This window comes from Spizellomyces punctatus, assembly GCF_000182565.1.
Source record: "Spizellomyces punctatus DAOM BR117 chromosome Unknown supercont1.3, whole genome shotgun sequence".
Lineage (NCBI taxonomy): Eukaryota > Fungi > Chytridiomycota > Chytridiomycetes > Spizellomycetales > Spizellomycetaceae > Spizellomyces > Spizellomyces punctatus.
In genome coordinates, this window is record NW_015971539.1 from 1,218,721 (window position 1) to 1,236,775 (window position 18,055).

An 18,055-nucleotide genomic window follows, 5' to 3' on the forward strand; every position below is an offset into this window, starting at 1 on the left:
CAGGAGAATTTCCACCAGGTCATTCTTTTCACATCCTTCCAGGTGTTATCGCAGTTTTTTTTTTGCTCACGGGCACACCAACACAACACATACACACAACACAAATCCCACTCAAAATGTCTGGCTCACGTCACTATCAGCACCTTTTGCTCCCTCTTGTCCCTTCATGAACGAGATTTAATGGGGACCACCCACGATCTCTTCATTGATGGCCTCACTGAACTGCACCGATACCCTAACCCTCGCGCGTATTCAAGTTATTATTGTTGTCCCAAGCCAAGCATCGCAAAGGAAACCCTGTTCAGCATCTATATGGTATTCCTTCTCAAAAAAGAATACGATCGATCTCACACACTCAGCTGCTCAGCAACACACATAGGAAGGAATCAATCCTTTTCTGTCCCGCCTCGCCGAAATGCATACATCCCATCGGTCGGGTCCATGGAGTGCCCAAACAGAAAAAAAATAAGCTCTGGCTTTACTTCAAATATTGTGACCAACCCATTCAAGTATCCCGGTGGTATGGCATCGAATCAGAATTTACATGCAATTGGAAACGATGCACCTTGTATTTGGTAGACCATGGAGTTCAGATCTCATGCATGGAGCACAAAGAGTTTACAAGGTTTACAACATCACATCCCTCAGACGCTGTATGTTGGGGGATGACTCCCGATCATCAATGAGAGCCGACTAGGTCAATGATCCACAAATTGTGTTACCTCCCCTGACTCTAGAACTTCGAATACAGATATGCGCAAAGCTGAGCAGCGTCCTGCAAGTTTCTTGATGATTTAGTCAATGGTCGGGGGGAACAGCAAGAACGTTCAATGTAAGCACCGATGCGACAATGAACGTCCATTACAACGATTTCGTGGCGAGGGCAATTCAATAGTGCTCGCTTGCCATCTCAACGATTACGTAATGTCGGAATAATACCAAAGCGACATTGGTGTCAAGTTGCATCGTTCTTTCCCACATTGAATGAGCTCGTGGTTCCATCTCGCTTCATAATCGTCACTGATGGACCCGTGCGCTTTGGAGGCTGAGAAGCCATGGATGAAGTTGATGACGTTGAAGCTACACGATTGCGGGACATTTTCCTGCTATCGTCTTTCTCTGGCCATGCCTCTGCAGGTTTTGAAAGATCCGTGGTTCCGGTATTGTCACGGGATCTCACTTGCCGAGGTTTACTTTTGCGAGTGTCTGTATCGCCTTCATTGATTACAGCCGTCACTCCATCAGCTGATGCATCGATGAGATCGCCTTCGAGTCGCGTTCGACGTTTCTGACGATACCCTCTCCCTTTACTTTCCTCCCTCTCCTGTAAACCAGGTCCATTGCTAGCTCTAGCTTCTGGCGCCGTATCCCCACTAGCGGAGGCATCGTTTTGAGAGTCTTCATCCGCTTTTTGCTTTCGAGCACTCCCCCGCGGTCGCTTGGTCTCTTTGGCTCCGAGCACAGCACCCAATGAAGCCTTGAATAATCCCCCGGTGGGAGCAAGGCGACTTCGCCGTTGTTCAGCTTTAGGTGTCACGTCCGTAGCCTCCTTGGAAGAAGCGCCAGATGCAGACGGAGTAGTTGCAGACTTCTTTCCAACGGGTGATGAAGATCGTTTGACTATTCCAGTTGGGACGACACTCTTTGTCATGCCAGAGGTACTTCCGGACTTGCCACCTTCCTTGGACTTTGAGGAGGATTTCTTCTTTTCCGATCGTCGTGATTCTTTGCCTTTTGCATCTGTGACTGCTTTTGTTTGTTTACTTCCCTCAGCGCGTGACGCTGCCTTCTTTGCGCGAAGTGCATCGAGCAGAGGAGTCGACTTTGGTTTATCGGGTCCTGCGAGTTGGGATGAGCTTGCTGTTACTATCGAGGTGACGGTTGAGTGCGCAACGCCTTGCTCCTTCGCCACTTGATCCGCCAACAACGTTCTTTCCAATTTTTCCAGCTGTGTTTCTCCAGTGGCTACACTAGATGCTGCAGCCTTTGCTTCGTTGTCTTCTTCGAGACTTTTGAGAAATGCCAGAAAATCTGGGTCTGTGATAACCGCGTAAAGAGGATTAGTCTAGTAACAACTTGTCGCAATTAGACACGTTGTACAAACCTTGTTCGATCGTATTCATTCTCGGGTCAGGCTTCTTCTTACTCTTTGGAATACGCTGGAAAGGGGCAAATTCAACCACAGCCCGATGCTCAACTCCTGTCGCAAAGATGAGATAAAGGTCTCGCGCCTAACAAACAAGCAGGTCCCCATACCTTTGGAATCTACAAAGAGATGACCATTGTATGTACGACAGAAATCAAGAAGAGCATCGATGTTTTTAAAGTTGAGATATGCTCGAGAGAACACGCTGATCTTGGCTTGGCTGCAATTGAAATGAATGTAAGCTTTTACATAGGTGGTGCATCTGTTCTCCGAATGCTATATACTATACCTTGTGGCAATCTTTCCTGCAACAAAAGTCCACCAATCCGTCTCACCCAGCCATTTGTCAACGGTCGTCTTGAAGATCTCTTCGGGAAGATGAGGAGGTAATCTGCGAACGACAATCTTTGTGCGTGGCTTGTTTTCTTTTGCCTTACGACCGGGTCGCTTCCGTGTTCGGCGTGAGCGTTTCTTGTCATCTGCCTGACTGCCTTTTGAGCGTTCATCTCCAACACTCCGAGTTGAGCTGTGGGATACTTCAGCAGCCGCTGGAGTCACTGCCAGTTCAGAGATATGTTCTAATATCACAGCAGAATATTCTTTGCTGACCTGCTTCCGCTGCTGTCACCATGATGCCCCCAGGAATCCTCTTTAAGATTGTCGTTATCCCTTGTTCAAACAGCCTGTGGTCAATTCGATGCGTGGGTAAGTGGGGAACGATCGACAGTGCCACATGATAAGTGGCACAGTAACTGATAACGCACTTGTATGCAGCGATGGAATAGTTATCTTTGGCTGTTACCACCCTGAACAGGCACGCATCTCAAGGAGATCCGCAAATGCAGATACTGGTACTCATTACATTTCTCATCGTTGTAAATGTGATGCTCAGACTCTTGTCTAGCTTACATATGGTGCCCATCCCTATATGCGCTATGGTTCATTCACCCTGGTTCCCAATGTCCTTATGTGTTGCATTCTGTCTTGGATCCAACAAAGTCAATGCTAATGTTGTTTTGCGCAAGGAAATAGTTCCCAATGTTATTCATCGCCGTCCCTCCATCTAATGCATTGGGCCTGTTTGGCAGCACATTTGTCTTGGCATTCTCATCAATAAGAGCCTTTTGATCAAAAGTTGGAGAGCGAGTTTGTTAAATGACTTCATGTCCACAACGATTGTAGGCACAGCCATGAAACTGGGTGGCAACGTGACTCCACGTCATGATAGCGAAATTGAACGAGTTTAGCGGAGTTGATCAGTTTTGGCGTCAAGCAAACAGCCAAGTGTTCTAAAGTTGCAATTTTCACAATTTTGGTTTTCCATCCTTCCGCTTCCATCTATCTCGAGTTTTGTCCATTCCTGTCTACCTCATTGCCTTTTTGCATTGAAAAAGAATATTCAAAAGCGACCTCAACTGCGACGCATACCTCGACCAGTCTGCGCATTCATCTCAGTGGACACTAGAACGTTGTGGTCAAGCTTGCCTTCTCGCCAACAATACAGTACAGGGTCTCTTGCTGACAAGCGTATGCCAACATTTGGCCGTAGCTAGACCTTCCGACGACCATAACGACCCTAAAAGCTTCAAAACCAGAGGAATAAGCTTGTGTGCAGTTAGTTGCTATTTTTAGCCTGGAAACCTCCGAGGTCGTTGGTGGTTCCCACTTTATGAATACCAAATACGAACGTTTGAATCGCATGCGGTAGCTCAAATTGTCGTCAGAAGGACTGCCACCGGGAAAGGGACATTGGGGTGTGGAGGGCTACACAGAAAAAGCGAGAAAATTACTGAAGTTTAGCAAAAACCTACTCTCTTTGCAATCATTTTCACACAACCGGCTACATTCATTTCTGGAACATCAAGTACTTCCATAGGAACAACACACTATGATGACCGATGGATCGTTTTCTATGGAATCAGAACGGAGTGCTTCCCACATGCGTGCTGATAAACGCCCGGGGGTGCTTGACCCGCTCAAAATGAGATCCACAAAACATCGCACGAGTTACTCTTCTGCATCCTCATCCTCATCGACGACCTCCTCTGTCGAGCATCACCTTCACGAATCAGCGGAAACAGACGCGGGTGGAGAGTGTGACTTGTAAGTTGTAAAGCTGTTCAGCCATCAGAGTGTTGCGTCAGGTTGTTAACTATTAACATTTACGTAGTGGTGAATCAATGTTACCGTCATGCATATCTCCTGCGCTGTATCCAGCTGAGCACTACACATCGCTAACCACATTAAATCGCTCTCTTACCCAATCCGTTCTCCGATTTGACCAACTCACAACATCATACATCAACCTTCGAAACCAGTTGCGGAACATCCTGGACAGTGTCGAAGAGCAGGAACGACAATATGAAGCTTATATTGAAGAAATAGGGCAGCTGCGCTTTGAACGCAAGTTTTTGAGGGAAGTGGTTGAGCTGTCTTCGTTCAGGGAGCGTAAGCAGTCGAATGCATCGGACAAAAGTATAAACAGCACCGGGGCAAACAAGCGATGGAGCTCACCCATGAACACAGATAATGGTGATGGCTGGGGAAAAAACGCACGACGATGGACGGTGGGAGGCGCACATTCATTAGGAGCATGTGGTGCTTTCCACAGTTTGCCAACTAGCCCGCGTCTCTCAATAACAAGTTCAACCTTCCTCCCGCACGTTGACGACGAGAATCGCGTAACGGTAGATGACCTAGCGTCGCGGAAAATTCAACGGGAAGCCTTTGCTGCCATGCTTCAAACTATACGTGAAACGTTTCTGGTGGGCGCGGGATTCGCTTCGACCATTGGGCCATTTCAAGGCTTGGAAGTGGACTCTGATGAGACGGATCGCTCCAGCTGTCGTTCCCCTTGCTCTTCCCCCGGCACCCCCGTCACTCTCCTCAACCCTAGTGTTCCGTCGTCACCAAGCCACATCCGCCCCACCCCACTCCCTTCGTACCCTTCCAACGAAAAACATGTAGAAACCATACACGCACGAATATCTCATCTCACAAACCTTATTGGACAGCTCGCACCTTCTGTTGAAGCCCTTCGCGAAAGTCTTGAGGACGTCATTGCAGGCCCCGCATTGGCGTATCGTGCGTGGGTCCGTGAAGCAGAGATTGAACGGGAAATGCTTCGAGTCGAATGTGAGGGTTTGCGAGAAGCTCGAGAGGGCTCTAAAAAAGTTGTGGATATGAGAGGAGTGAGTGAAGCATCAGTTGGCCTGATTTCGTCTGCGCTAGAGTCCTTGTGGGTTGAGCAAGGTGATGATGATCACGAAGAATGGGAATCAGAATCGGTGTACTGGTCGTGTGATGAGGGTGACGATGAACGGTAAATCTCCCCACAAATGGGGGCCACCTCTATGTAACTTTTGTTTTTGGTATCTCTTTCATAGTCTGCATCTCCATAGGGGATGTGCGCTTTTTACTTTTATCTATGATTGTCACATTGTCTTGTCAAAACGTGCAATTAAAATAAATAGTCCGGTGTCGAGAGGTGGCAGAACGTTCATCTCGAATGTTTTACCATAAAAATTGGTTCTACTTGATCATAAGTAGTGTAGAGGTGACAGAAACTGGCACTAGCTACTACACCAGGGAATAAACCAGCGACAACTGGTTCGGAAAAGCTAAGCTACTACTAGGCAATTATACACGCAATACGTAACGGTTGGTTTTAACCGGATAATTGCCCACCACCACACACGGTCCCTACTAGGCCTTGATCTGGAACTCTTGATGGCATTGAAGCCAGACTCTTGCATCCAGGAGCGAATCGACTGGGCAGCGTCACAAGCCAGAGGATGTTCAGTGACAAGGCTTGGAGACTACAAAAAAATGCATGTCAGCGACAGAATAATATGAAAAGAGATGATGCCATTGGTACATACCAACCAAGCTCAACTAATGTGGCAGCATAATAGTAGGTTTTGTTATCGGATCCGATTGGTTGCCGCTGGTTCTGATCACGGTTGCTGTCGGGCGGTCGAGGTCCTCGGCACCACCACATCTGCATGCTCATGGTTGACCGAGTCGCAATGAGGTTGCAATGTGGGTCGCTATGAGGTTGCAATGGGTCGCGATGAGCGTTGGGCAGATGGTTTGAGAGTCGAGGATGGGTAAAGAGGAAAGAGGGAAGAGAGGGCAGGTCCCCTTTTATAGACCTTGAGTGTGGCAAAATGGGGTCCAGCTGAAAAGAAAAAAAAACATTACATTAGCATGCCACACCGCAGTTTGGAGAACATTAGCAGGACGCTTTCAGCGATGGGGGTTCTGATTATGCAATATAATTAACCGGATTGATCCGGATGATAATGGATACTAGTGCCATTTACTGTCAGCTCCACACTATTGATGCATTCATTACATGCATATGTGGACCCAGTTTACGGTTTTCGAGACCTATTTCTGACAATTGTTGACAAAGGACATTTACAAGTCGTTCAATGTCGCCTGCGGTATGCCATTGAATGCGAACAAAAATGCAACTGAATCATGCTGTCATTTTGTTGTTTACGCCCTGATCTCGCTCAGTAATCATGTTTTGGTTGCATGCATCGTCCTTTCCAATGTACGGAGGATCGCTCCGAATTCAGGAATTTGGGAAAAAGAGTTCCGCCCTCCAATAGTCCCAATGGTAACAAAGTGGCATCATCGTTTGACCACGCACTGATGAAATCCCTCAACGCGCGGACAGCCCTTGCAAGGGGGTACGCGCTACAAGCATCTCCGAGTGTGCTGTGGAAATGCCCCCGCACGAACTCAATGTTTGGACAAACCAAAACAGAATATAATCATAATCCGGGAAAATCCCAACCATCACAGCATGCAGAAACGCTGTCAATTCGGCAGTCTGTCCAAATCACAAAAAAAAAAACCAACGAAAAGGAGAGGGAGTTGAAGGGACATCCATGGCATGGCTTTTGGGCGCAGATGCTTCCTTTCTCCTTTTTTTCCTCTTTGAGTATATATCATGTCGTATGTGGACAAATCAGTTCAACCTCCTACTTACGCAATGAACAAAACCGCTTATCTCTTTTTTTTTTTTTTGGCTGTGTTCAGTCTTTGGTTTTTGAGGAAGGCGGTCGGGAGGTTCACGCCAGCGCGTTCATTGTCCTGTTGCTTTTGACAGCACCTTTGTCTTTTGGACATTTCCGTTTTGTTCCTTTGTGTTTGAATGTAAACCATTGTATTCCTTGTTTGTCATCGTCATCGTCACATTAAAAAGGAGTTATCTGCTGTCATCTTTTGTTGTAGCGTAGATTTGCTGCGCATGAGTCCACAGGAGCACTTTGTCTCTCCTTGCGCGTTATTTTGAATGCTTGGGGGTTGAGACAAGGGTGATAGGCTCATCGACATAAAAAAAAAAACCTACAGAAGAGCGTTTTTGGATTCATGTTACAGAAACATCTCAAACGGGGTCGACGGGCAACTGGACGCCATCCCCGGCCGACTGTCCAGGACGTATTGGTAAACTGGGTCAACAATAAGGACAAGAATGGCAAGGCTGCTGAAGCTGCCGAAGGTAAAACAGAATGTTAAAACATGGACAGTATTTGTCTTCATACTGATGGGAATATATTATTTCACGTCACCGATGACAGGTTTACCAGGTTTACCAGATACGACGACATCCTCTCCACCACAGTCGTTCTTGGGTATACCCGAGCTGGATATGACGTCCCCCTTTTTGACATTTTCGCCGGCTTCTTTGGCGAAAACCCTTGCGAAGAATGATGACCAAGCCTTGCTAGAAACCAAAGAGGAGTGGGACACAAATATAGACGACAAAATCCAGACAAACACAAAAACTATAACCCAAAACCCGACCATTCCCATATCATCCGACCAAGACCCCATCCCAACCCGATCCCTCACCTGTGCCTGCCAAACCCACCCCGGACGATGCGTACTTGATGCCGTTTACCGGATTGGAGCCAACGAGGCGGCGGGTGCAATATTTGGTGAAGGAGGGTCAGAGGTCATCGAAAGCGTTTGTGAGCGGAGGGGATGTACCGGTTCGTAAATGTGGTATATAAACGTGTCCATCATGCATGCACTAAAACCTATTTTTTTGACTTGTTACTTTTAGATCTCAAAATTGAGAAATGGGGGCAGGATCGACATGGGCGATGGGTACGTAGGAGGGTTACGTATAAAATCCATGTGAAAGCTCCCATGTGTATGTATGCACATCCTAGGATAACATTCCAAGAAGCGAGTTTTCTAAAGTTTTTGTGTTTTCAGATGGAAATATGTTGACGGTGGCCATTGAAGATCAACATGTCGTCCAACACGAATACAGGTAATGGTGCTTTTTACCCGGTAGGGCAGACCAGCTGTAATCTCAATGACTCGCCAAAACAGCGTCCTCGTTGTAGATGTGACGACCCTCACACCTTCCCTGCCTTATGGAACAGTCTTTTCAACGGTGCAACGATACTGCATTACCCCAGCTGGTGTTGGTGGACAGCGAGGTGTGAGAGTGCGTGTTCATGCCTGGGTGGAGTTTTCCAAAAAGGTCATGTTGCAAGGTATGCATTTACATTTTTAAAACTCTGTTTGCAAACGTTATAGTTTGTTGATATTGGGAACGTCGGTTAGATGCGGTTACCAAAACAGCTTTGGAAAGCATGGCGCTTTCTACCCGATACCTTGATGAAGCGCTCCTTCATCTCGCAGCGGGAGGAACAGGTCGACTACCTTACCACTACGAACGCCCATCCCGACAAACCGATATCCTTCCCGAAGACGTTCTGACTCACCGTGGATTAGAAACACCACCAGACTCTGGACGGACCTCTCCCACATCGTCTTCATCGACCTCTTCCCGTGCGTCCAGCTCGTCAAGCAGCAGTACCGATACATCCACACCATCCACGACATCCTCTACTGATTCGGCGAGACGAAGGCTATACGGTCCACGACCCATTCTGGGATCTGAGACGCCGTCTACACCCGCTTCGACCATTCACACGACCGTTGGGTCTACACCGGCTGGTATCACACCAACGGGTATCACACCCGGTGGTAGAGAAGCGGCACGGGAAGGATACTTTACAGGCGTCCCCGTGCCCAAACTCGATCGAAAACCAGTTGGACCAAGACCTTTTGGTGGGTGGCCACAATCCACACCAACAACACCAAAACTCGAGACCGAACAAGCGGAAAAGCAAAACCGACATCCACCCATGGCAGTGGTATGGGAAGGCGGAAAATGGGTGGAAGCCCATCCGGCCATCGCTAAAAAGCTCGTCGCAGAAAAACGAGAAGGGCGCAAGAGGGTGCTGAAGAGGGAAGGTGGAGCTGTCGCTGTTTGGGCTGAAGGACGGTACATTGTCGCAGGGGAACGAGAAACCAACCAAGATACGATAAAAGTACAAGCAACCCCCGACACAGCTCTGTCATCACCTATTACATCCACCCATCCACTCGTTACTTTATCTGAACCTACCGCAACAAAAGACCCACCCTCGAAACCACTTAATGCATCCTACACCCGCCCACCAACTCCACCCTCAGCAGCACTCGTACCCAAAACCCCAGCTGAAGCAGCCGAATGGCGAGAAGCAGCAGCCAAAAGACTTGAAAAACATTTATCGAAAAAGAAAAGTATGGAGAACGCAAGTGGTGCATTGGTTGGAAGTGGGGAAGGTTTGGAATCATTGTCGGGAGTACCGTCACCCCAACTCGTATCTACCATTCCGCAAAGTCCGACTCCATCCGCCGTACAAGTAACACCACCAACAACCCAACCAACTGAACCGACAACATCAACATCAACAACGGTTATCCCTTACACCCCACCACCCCAATCATCCACACCACGCCCCGTAACCCTCCTCATAACCTTCCATATCTGCGGTATACTCCTCCTCCTATCCCAACTCGGTTTTTTCGGCATCCTACGATGGATCTACGTCCTCGTATCTTGGACACTCCGTACGCTCTTGTGGAGTATCACGCTCTTGTTTTTCCGTCGTACGCGTCCGTCTCCGCAGATTGTACATCATCAGGAACCCATCCCGGATTCGGCGTGCCGTGTACCAAACAAAGAGGATGATGGAGTGGTTGTAAAGTGGGGTGAACTTTGTTTTTGGTGGGGTGTTGTTGTGATTGTGGTTTTGGGTGGTGTGAGGGGGTTGGTGAGGAGGGTTTGATGGTATTTTGTGGGTTGCACGTCCGTCGTGGGTGTATGTCCATACAGTCTTGTAGCGCTGTAACTAGTGAGTGCTCTTTTTTGCTGTATGTATGTAGTGGCAGGTTCGTTTGATGGAATGTCAAGGCGGTGTGAACAAGAAACGTAGGAAATGTATTTGTACATCTGAATACACACACTCTAATGTTTAAAAACATAAAATAGGCGATGAAAAAAACGGGTTTCCGCATTTCAAACGAATAGAATCAGTTCAAGTGGATCGTACTACGACAGGATACTCCAAAAAAAAAAAATTAAGGTTTAAAACGACATCCAACCAACATACGAGAACTCATCCCGTTCAAACGACGGGAGGGACCACAATAGGACCAAAAGGAACACACACCCCCGTCTGCGTTCCTTCCACTCTAATCACCACATGCAACTCATCACCAACCACACATCCCACCCCCCAATTCCTTCGTCCAATCAATTTCTGATCCTTTAACGTTTTCCCATCCACGTCCTTGGGAAACATATCCAGCATCTCCTCCTTGACCCCATTGCCAAAGTCCAATTGTTTTGCGCTTGAATGTAGCATTTTGAGGACGCCTTTCGGTGGAGGGATGTTAACGATGGCGGAGGCGATGAATTGGTACATGAGGGTTGGATCTGTTGGGTTGGTTGGAGTAAAGAAGCGACCAACACCGGCGCAGTGGACGTCGCCGGATATGAAGGAGATGCGGGTACGTGTTTGGGAGGCGTGGGCTTGGAGGCGGGTTATGAGGGCCGTACGTTCGGGGGTGTGGTTGGGGTGGGTCCAATGATCGATCAGGTCGTCTGTAGGGAATGAGAACTCCAGCGTCAGTAGCAATTTAAACGAATAAAGAACTCTAAGCGACATACCAAGCAGATCCACCTCCCCAAACTGACTAATCACACCACTCATCAACCCACTCTTGCCCAAACCCTTTTTAACATTTCCAAGCACATCATCAATCGTGCCCTTTGTCTCAGCCTCCCATTGTTGCGCGTCGACTTTGAGACCCACTTTTCCCAATAATCGCCCAGCACTTCCAGCCACACTTCCCAGGCCCTTTCCAATCTCATTTACAGCATTATTAGCTGATCGTTTTGTTTTGCCAAAGTGGGTTAATAAAGTTTCGGGTGCTTTGAGACGCGGGTAGACGATGGGAACTGCGAGCATGGCAATGACGTGCTTGATGGTGGGCGGAAGGGTTCTGAGGGTTTGGAAAAGAAGGTTGTAAGATTGGGGTGAGAGGATTTGCATTGGGGTTCGTTCGCTGCGGGTGTCGGGACCGAAGAGAGCAACACTGGGTCCGAGGAGCTTGACGAAATGGAAAGTTTGACCATTAGGGGAAATGAATTCTCGTGCATGGGGTCCACCAAGCGCAGCAAGACGCATGGTAGTGTGTTGTTGGAAAAGTAAATAAAATCTCCAAGCGATACGTCCAATGTTTTGAAAGTACTGAGAGTGCTGAAGGTACTCTGGGTACGACCCATATCCGTCGAAAATGTCGTGATCATCAATTTGAAAAATGGAGGGAATGGAGGCCAGGGCTTCTCTAAGGTGCGGGGTCGCAAAATGGCTAGTGTACATGTTAAAGTAAAAGGAAGAGACTGCGAATTCGAGTTCTGGAGTCCATGGAGCGTTTCGACGGTTTTCTTTGCCCTTGATTTGAAGCCATGCTTTGAGGCCGTCAAGCTCCTTCCAGATGGGATCTCCATATATCCTACAAAACACCGAAACAAAAAACGATAATCAACAAACTCGTTCATAAATACCAAGAACATTACCGCTCACATATATACTCACTGATCACCACCTCCCAACATGACATGAAACTCTTTGCCATTTTCACGATGAAGACTCAAAACATCCTTCCAAAGCGCACCCACACCACCCAATCGCTCCCTCTCTTCCTTGGACACGCTATTACTAAACCCACTACAAGAATAGAACGCAAACCGCCAGTTGCGATCATGCACAGAAGCTACGTGAAAATTAAAAGTTTGCTCTGACAATGCGTCTATGGAATATGTCCACATGGCAGGATAGTCCCCCATTGGGAGGGTGAGGTCGATACGGTGAAAAGTGTATTGGAGGTGGGTGTCAATCACGTTGGAGGGAACGTAGAGGGGGGAGGTACCGGGGAGGTTGGAATAGACCGTGGCCGTGACGGGGGAAGGTGAGCTGGTAAGAACAAGGATGGAACCTATTGCAAAAAAATATAGTAAAGATCCCATTCTCACTGATGATCCGCAACAAAAAAATATACATACCAAACCACATCCGGTTCCCCACATCCATATTTACATATCTCAAATACGGTCCAAATACTTGTCCGCTCTGACCCTTTTTCGATGGCATACTCTGCCCTGTAGCGGCTTCCGCGGCCGTTGGGTAGGGTGTCACTGGATACGGGGCACCACCATATGGTGCACCGCCATAGGACACGGGCGGGTACGCACCACTGGCAGTCGTTGGCGGATACCCACTATTCACAAAAGGTGGCGGATACGATTGAACCGGATACGCAGGGTAAACGTCAGTGTGTGCAGCAGAGGGTTGCGCCGAGTAAGCTGGTGGCGGGCCGGATGGGTACGGATTAGGTTTCTCTGGGTTCATCGTGACCAGTTCAAAGAATCGTCAAGCACAAGCTCGTCGTTCGTCGTCGTCGTTCGTTTTGTTGAAAGCGCTATTCGGCAAAAAGCCAAGCTTTTAACGCAAAGGGGAAAAGAACAGAATGCCCGATCTACTGTGCCACAACGCGCAGGTGGCGCAGCACTTAAGCCATTCCGCTTTGTTTATAATTCCCTTTCTTTTGTATTGCGAATGATTATTCATGCAAGAGGTTAGAATGCTTTTGTTACTCAAAATATCGAATTACATTAACAAGATCTTGTCCCATAACTGACATGTTGGTTGCCATGTTGAACCACAGCTGCTCAAGCCCAACCAACACCATCAGCAAACAAACGTTATTTTACATCCTTTGTTCCCCAACATCAAAATTGCCAGTCACTTTCCCCAACAAATGCTCACCATACACGACATCAGGCAACCTCTCGACCCCACTCTCTTGAACACATTTATCAATCGGCCGAACACGCGCATCAAAAGCCGGCTCATAAAAAAACGGTACCGAGATCCGGTAGACATTCGTTGAAGAATGTATCACGCGATGGAGGGTTGATTTGTAGATCCCGTTTGTCCATACCTGGATCATATCGCCTATATTGATAATAAAGGCATTTGGGAGCGGGGTAGGTGAAATCCATTTTCCATTGGAAAGAACTTGGAGTGCGTTGGGTGTAGAGTCTGCATTGAGGAGGGTGAGACAACCATAGTCGGTGTGTTCGCCGCAACTGAGGCCAGTTGAGGAGGAAGGGAGAGGAGGGTACCCAATCATGCGCATCACCCAAAAACCTTCTTGCATGTAGGGTTCGAAAAAGGTTTCACCGACACCCAACCCAAGTCCAATGGCTCGCATCATGGCAGCGCCAAGGCGGGTCATGGTCTGAACATAACTGTTGACGACGGTAGAGAATCGTTCAGGGTGCCGTGGAATAGGATTACTTCCACAAAGCGTTTTAATTCCCTTTTGCAAAAGGGATTTAGGAGCAGGCGCATACAAGTCAATCGCTTCATGCCAATCTTGAGCCTCCTGCGTGATATTCTGACCTAACCGTTGATATCCCCTCGCAAAATCGTTTTTTGTAATATGAATCTCCTCCTTTTCTTCTGGAGTCTGCTTGAAGAATTCGTGCGCTACCGTTCGAATCTCTGTCATCTCCTCTTGGGTGAGACCATGGCCCACAAGGTAAAAGAAGCCCACCTCTCGACAGGCCTTGTCGACAAGTTCGGCAGTGGCTTGACGGGCGAGTTGCACATCGGGTGCATCGTCTGGAGCGAGAAATGGGGATATGTCGATAAGAGGGAGGGAGAGCGTCTGCTCGGTGGTTACCAGCATGCTTGTTTTTTTGTTCCGTCGAGATGCCCCCATAATAAGTCTGCGCGTCACGCGATCGTCATCACGTGAAAATAAGGTAAGATTCGTTATCAACATGCGATTTGCACATTGATTGCACGCACTAGGGGATATCCCATGTAGCCCCTCACACGTCCAACGGAAGACGCACAACGTACAAGAAACTCGCAAGAACGAAAAGGATGCAAGAAGCCCCGTCTTTTCAACGCACAGACAACAAACGCTGTTCAGAAAACTACAATGGCCGCTGCAGTGATCACAGCGGGCCTATCAATTCACGAACCAATAAAAAGGGAACAGGAATTTGACGAGAAATGATATGTATAAATATACAGATATTGCAAAAAAAAAGAAGAAAGAAAATGTCCCAACAAAATATAGATATGATATAAACCACCTCAACCCGCAAAAAAAAACGGAACCCAAATCTATGCATGGTCCCTGCTTCCTCCGTGCGTCCATCATTACCAGATTCCTGTTTTCATACGGAACGGACCGTGGATGGCAGGTAAATAAAGGAAACAGGTAACCTTCAAAGCCATCTACAAGAAATCACGTTCGTTTTCAAAAGGCCCAAAAAAAGTGTTATCCCTTTAAAAGATGGTATAATGGGTCGTATGATCTTAGCAGGCTCCGAGTAATGAAATATGCGCGTGCTCAATGTGATACTAAAATGGGGCAATGAGTCAAATGCGCATGAAAATAACGTGCATGAAAGATCTTTACCTTGAGACCATTAAGATTTTTGTACCGTTTTCCACAATCAGGAACAGTGCATTGGTATGGTTTGTGAATGATATTGTTCATTTCTGGGTCCCCAGTGTCCTCACAGTGTCCGTGCTGCATGTGGTATTTGAGACCACCGGGATTCTTGTACGCCTTGGTGCAGCCCATCACCTTGCACTTGTATGGGCGATCGTCCTTTTGGGAATCGTCTGTCACCATGGCCATTGCATCGTAAGACATCGGTGTTTGTCCAGCTGCTGCAGGGGCGATAACGGGAGTATCAAAGTTGGGGAGAGCAAGCGAGGCGGCGGTGGGTAGATGGAGGGGTTGGAGGTTAAGTGCAGCAGGAAGGGAGGGAGGACAGAGGGATTGTGGCATCGAGACGGGCGCTGGAGATGGGGAAGGAGCGGCAGCAGGAGCTGGTGTCGGAGCTGGGGAAGGTGTTTGCACGACCGATGGCGACGGCGCAACTGGTGGCTCGTCAATGTCCATATCGCTAACCATCTGAGTCGGTCCGTCTACGCTAAACGGCAGCGTGGGTTGTTGCTCTGGCTGCTGTGCAGGTTTGACTTTTTTGACCCGGGTAGAGGTGGGGCCAGAGGTGACGCGTTTACGTATCACTGATGTGTCAAAGGCAGATGCAGTCGAACCGGATCGATTGCTAATTCGGTAATCTTCGGAAAAGATGTCAGACAAGGCGACTGCTTGTGTTGGGTTGGTTTGGGATTGCAAGAGCTGGGATTTGAGGTAAATGTCGGAAAAGGTGGTGGGATGTGAGGAAACGCTGTCGCCGTCGCTCATGTCCGTGTCCATCTCGTCCATACTCTCAAACTCAAAAGGGAGATCCTCGTCCTCGTCGACATCGGATTCGACGCGGACATGGCACTCTTCAAAATGTTGTAGCAGATCATGCAGGTTTCCTAGGTTCATGCCACAGCAGAAAAAGTCTTTGCAGAACCGGTCTTCAAGTCCGGCAAAGTGCGCCAGCTCGTGTGCTGGCGATGCAGCAACCACGGGAGACCGTGCGCCAAATTGAAAGTTGTAAACACTGGGAACCGGGTGAGCTTTCGGGAAACGATGCACAAAGCAAGCACACTACACGCATACATACTCTAAAAATCCTTCTCTTGTATAACTGTTGCGACCAAAGCTCCCTGTAAAAGAGCGGCCAAGACTGGTGCCGAGAGATTTTCCCAAGCTCCCAATAATGGAGAAACGTCTTCTGTACGCAGCTGTGTCACCGCCGGGTGTTGCTGGTGAGCACGCCATTGCTATAGGCATGGAAACGTCGATCGCTGGCATGGCGAACGGGTTACGATTGTTAAGCGTAAGCTGAAGCTAAATACGCTGAAAAGGGGGGCGGGGGGAGGAGGGATTTCGGTCTTTATATAAAAGCGCGTCTTTGACAAGTCACGCTATGCACAGGGTGTCCCAAAGGGGTGGAGGAAAAAGGATTGGGCCAAAAGGTGCGGGGAAGAGACAAAAGGTGAAGCGCAGCTCCAATTGCTCGTAGTCGTTTGCAGTTGTGTGTGCGTGTATGTGTGTAATTAAGAGTATTGCAATGCTTCCGATAGTTTCGTATTGCGTAGATTCTATAGGTAAAACATGTAAAGAAAGGTGAGCCGGAACTGATGCGACGCGTAGGGATTTTTGACAGCCGACACCATTCTTATAATCATGAAACGGGTCCATAGCCTAATCTCATCATCCAATAACAAATCCCCCAAAATAGCGAGAGAGAAAGAATAGTAGGAGCTATTTCTTGTCTCCCTTCCAAGTTGCATAGCTATTGCGCTCCATTTCCTGACGAGGCCCTCAAAGGGCGTGGCGTCCCTACGCCAAAATGCGGGCGTATCACAAAAACAGCTCCTACTCCACCCCTGCTCCCCCCAACTGTCCAATATCTCTTTATCGTTTTGCATATCTAGGTATCAGGTATAGCATATACCTGGTTACCGCAGTTTATCCGGTCGTGTTGCGCAGTTGAGGAACAAGCACAGAGAGAGACACGGAAAGAGTGTGCGGGCTCGAGACAGGCAATGCGAGAAACTGCGAGAGCAATATACACACCGAGCATGCCCGATTCTTGTGCAAAACGCTACGAGTTGCCCTTTTTTATCCCTTCCAATTCCTCCATCCCGGCTTTTTGTAGTTGCCCAACAGATTACAGTACCGATAACCCAAACACTTTAGGCCCTTTTTTTGCGAATATCACACGAGCGACATTTGCATCACATATCACTCTCGTACGTCATACACAATGTACAAAAGGAGCGGAACTCCCCTGGACGGTCCCTTTATTCCCCCCTCACCGGAGCGTGGCCACCGTGATTGCACACGACCAGCCGCACCAACCATTGCCAACAAAACCTACCTTTTACTCTTGTTGTCCTCGTCCTCGTCGTCGTCGTGGTCGTCGTGATCGTTTCGTACGGAAGGCGCGTGTGGGGAAAAAAGTGTGAAATTCCTATTTAAACTGTTTCGCCCTCGTCAAGCGACGGGAAGCCAAACACGCGGATAAAATTACAAGCTTTTTGCTTTTGGGATGCAAATTGCATTTGAACCACTTTCACATATACAGATATGGAGGGCATGGATTCAATTGGAATGTGGATTGTGAAATTTATGTTGCTTTTTTTATTTTTACTATTGCAATTTTTATTTTAGATACAACCTCGGTCAGGGACTTGGGGGATGGTGTGACGCTGTCACCATGCTTGCCCTATTCACATGCTTATGTCCCCAACCGATTGTATTTTTACCCGTTGTGTTCCATCTTGATGGACCCTTTTGCATTCGAGTGTGGCGATCGTGTTGGCGACGTACCAAGGGGTGTTGGCACCCGTGGCAAAGGGTGGAAGCCAATCAGATGCCTGGAGGGTGTGTGGGATGGATACTGATGTGGTGCATTCGAATGCAAAGAAGGAGGGGTCTACCATGGACTGCAGGGGTTTTGTGTGTTGCAGACTTGACACGGTGTCTCTCTAAAACCTCCGAATTTCCAATTGTTTGGCTACACGGACATGTGACAGAGCGTGTCCA

The 18,055-nt window shown here is 48.1% G+C and overlaps 6 protein-coding genes across 6 annotated transcripts; 2 read left to right on the plus strand and 4 right to left on the minus strand.

The window, feature by feature from the left end:
• Positions 1-955: 955 nt before the first annotated feature.
• SPPG_02161 (uncharacterized protein) lies at positions 956-2,808 on the minus strand (the record flags this gene model as incomplete). The annotated part of the gene is made up of 5 exons (XM_016750460.1): positions 2,756-2,808; positions 2,436-2,694; positions 2,257-2,366; positions 2,105-2,200; positions 956-2,037 (listed from the first exon to the last, which is right to left on the minus strand). Exons 1-5 carry the CDS (start codon positions 2,775-2,777, stop codon positions 956-958), a joined length of 1,569 nt encoding a protein of 522 aa, XP_016611136.1. The 5' UTR covers positions 2,778-2,808.
• Positions 2,809-3,413: 605 nt separating this feature from the next.
• SPPG_02162 (uncharacterized protein) lies at positions 3,414-5,676 on the plus strand. Its single transcript, XM_016750461.1, has 2 exons — positions 3,414-4,249; positions 4,317-5,676. The coding sequence occupies exons 1-2, from the start codon at positions 4,035-4,037 to the stop codon at positions 5,470-5,472; spliced, it is 1,371 nt and encodes a 456-aa protein (XP_016611137.1). The 5' UTR covers positions 3,414-4,034; the 3' UTR covers positions 5,473-5,676.
• Positions 5,677-7,231: 1,555 nt separating this feature from the next.
• On the plus strand, positions 7,232-10,502 carry SPPG_02163 (uncharacterized protein). The gene is made up of 7 exons (XM_016750462.1): positions 7,232-7,315; positions 7,394-7,661; positions 7,741-8,154; positions 8,229-8,318; positions 8,384-8,441; positions 8,504-8,670; positions 8,741-10,502. Exons 2-7 carry the CDS (start codon positions 7,532-7,534, stop codon positions 10,294-10,296), a joined length of 2,415 nt encoding a protein of 804 aa, XP_016611138.1. The 5' UTR covers positions 7,232-7,315; positions 7,394-7,531; the 3' UTR covers positions 10,297-10,502.
• A 133-nt stretch (positions 10,503-10,635) lies between these two features.
• On the minus strand, positions 10,636-12,924 carry SPPG_02164 (uncharacterized protein; the record flags this gene model as incomplete). The annotated part of the gene is made up of 5 exons (XM_016750463.1): positions 10,636-11,114; positions 11,181-11,280; positions 11,326-12,028; positions 12,112-12,511; positions 12,579-12,924. 5 exons carry the CDS (start codon positions 12,922-12,924, stop codon positions 10,636-10,638), a joined length of 2,028 nt encoding a protein of 675 aa, XP_016611139.1.
• Positions 12,925-13,215: 291 nt separating this feature from the next.
• SPPG_02165 (uncharacterized protein) lies at positions 13,216-14,269 on the minus strand (the record flags this gene model as incomplete). Its single annotated transcript, XM_016750464.1, has 1 exon — positions 13,216-14,269. One exon carries the CDS (start codon positions 14,267-14,269, stop codon positions 13,283-13,285), a length of 987 nt encoding a protein of 328 aa, XP_016611140.1. The 3' UTR covers positions 13,216-13,282.
• A 571-nt stretch (positions 14,270-14,840) lies between these two features.
• Positions 14,841-16,282, minus strand: SPPG_02166 (uncharacterized protein; the record flags this gene model as incomplete). Its single annotated transcript, XM_016750465.1, has 3 exons — positions 14,841-14,955; positions 15,014-16,061; positions 16,125-16,282. 3 exons carry the CDS (start codon positions 16,280-16,282, stop codon positions 14,911-14,913), a joined length of 1,251 nt encoding a protein of 416 aa, XP_016611141.1. The 3' UTR covers positions 14,841-14,910.
• Positions 16,283-18,055: the final 1,773 nt, after the last annotated feature.

Bases quoted from the DNA above. Each gene is read 5' to 3' on its own strand.
- SPPG_02162 (XM_016750461.1), top strand. From the start codon at position 4,035: ATGATGACCGATGGATCGTTTTCTATGGAATCAGAACGGAGTGCTTCC. The intron at 4,250-4,316 runs GTAAGTTGTAAA...ACATTTACGTAG, and splicing joins GCGGGTGGAGAGTGTGACTT to TGGTGAATCAATGTTACCGT.
- SPPG_02163 (XM_016750462.1), top strand. From the start codon at position 7,532: ATGTTACAGAAACATCTCAAACGGGGTCGACGGGCAACTGGACGCCAT. The intron at 7,662-7,740 runs GTAAAACAGAAT...CACCGATGACAG, and splicing joins GGCTGCTGAAGCTGCCGAAG to GTTTACCAGGTTTACCAGAT. The intron at 8,442-8,503 runs GTAATGGTGCTT...TCGCCAAAACAG, and splicing joins GTCGTCCAACACGAATACAG to CGTCCTCGTTGTAGATGTGA.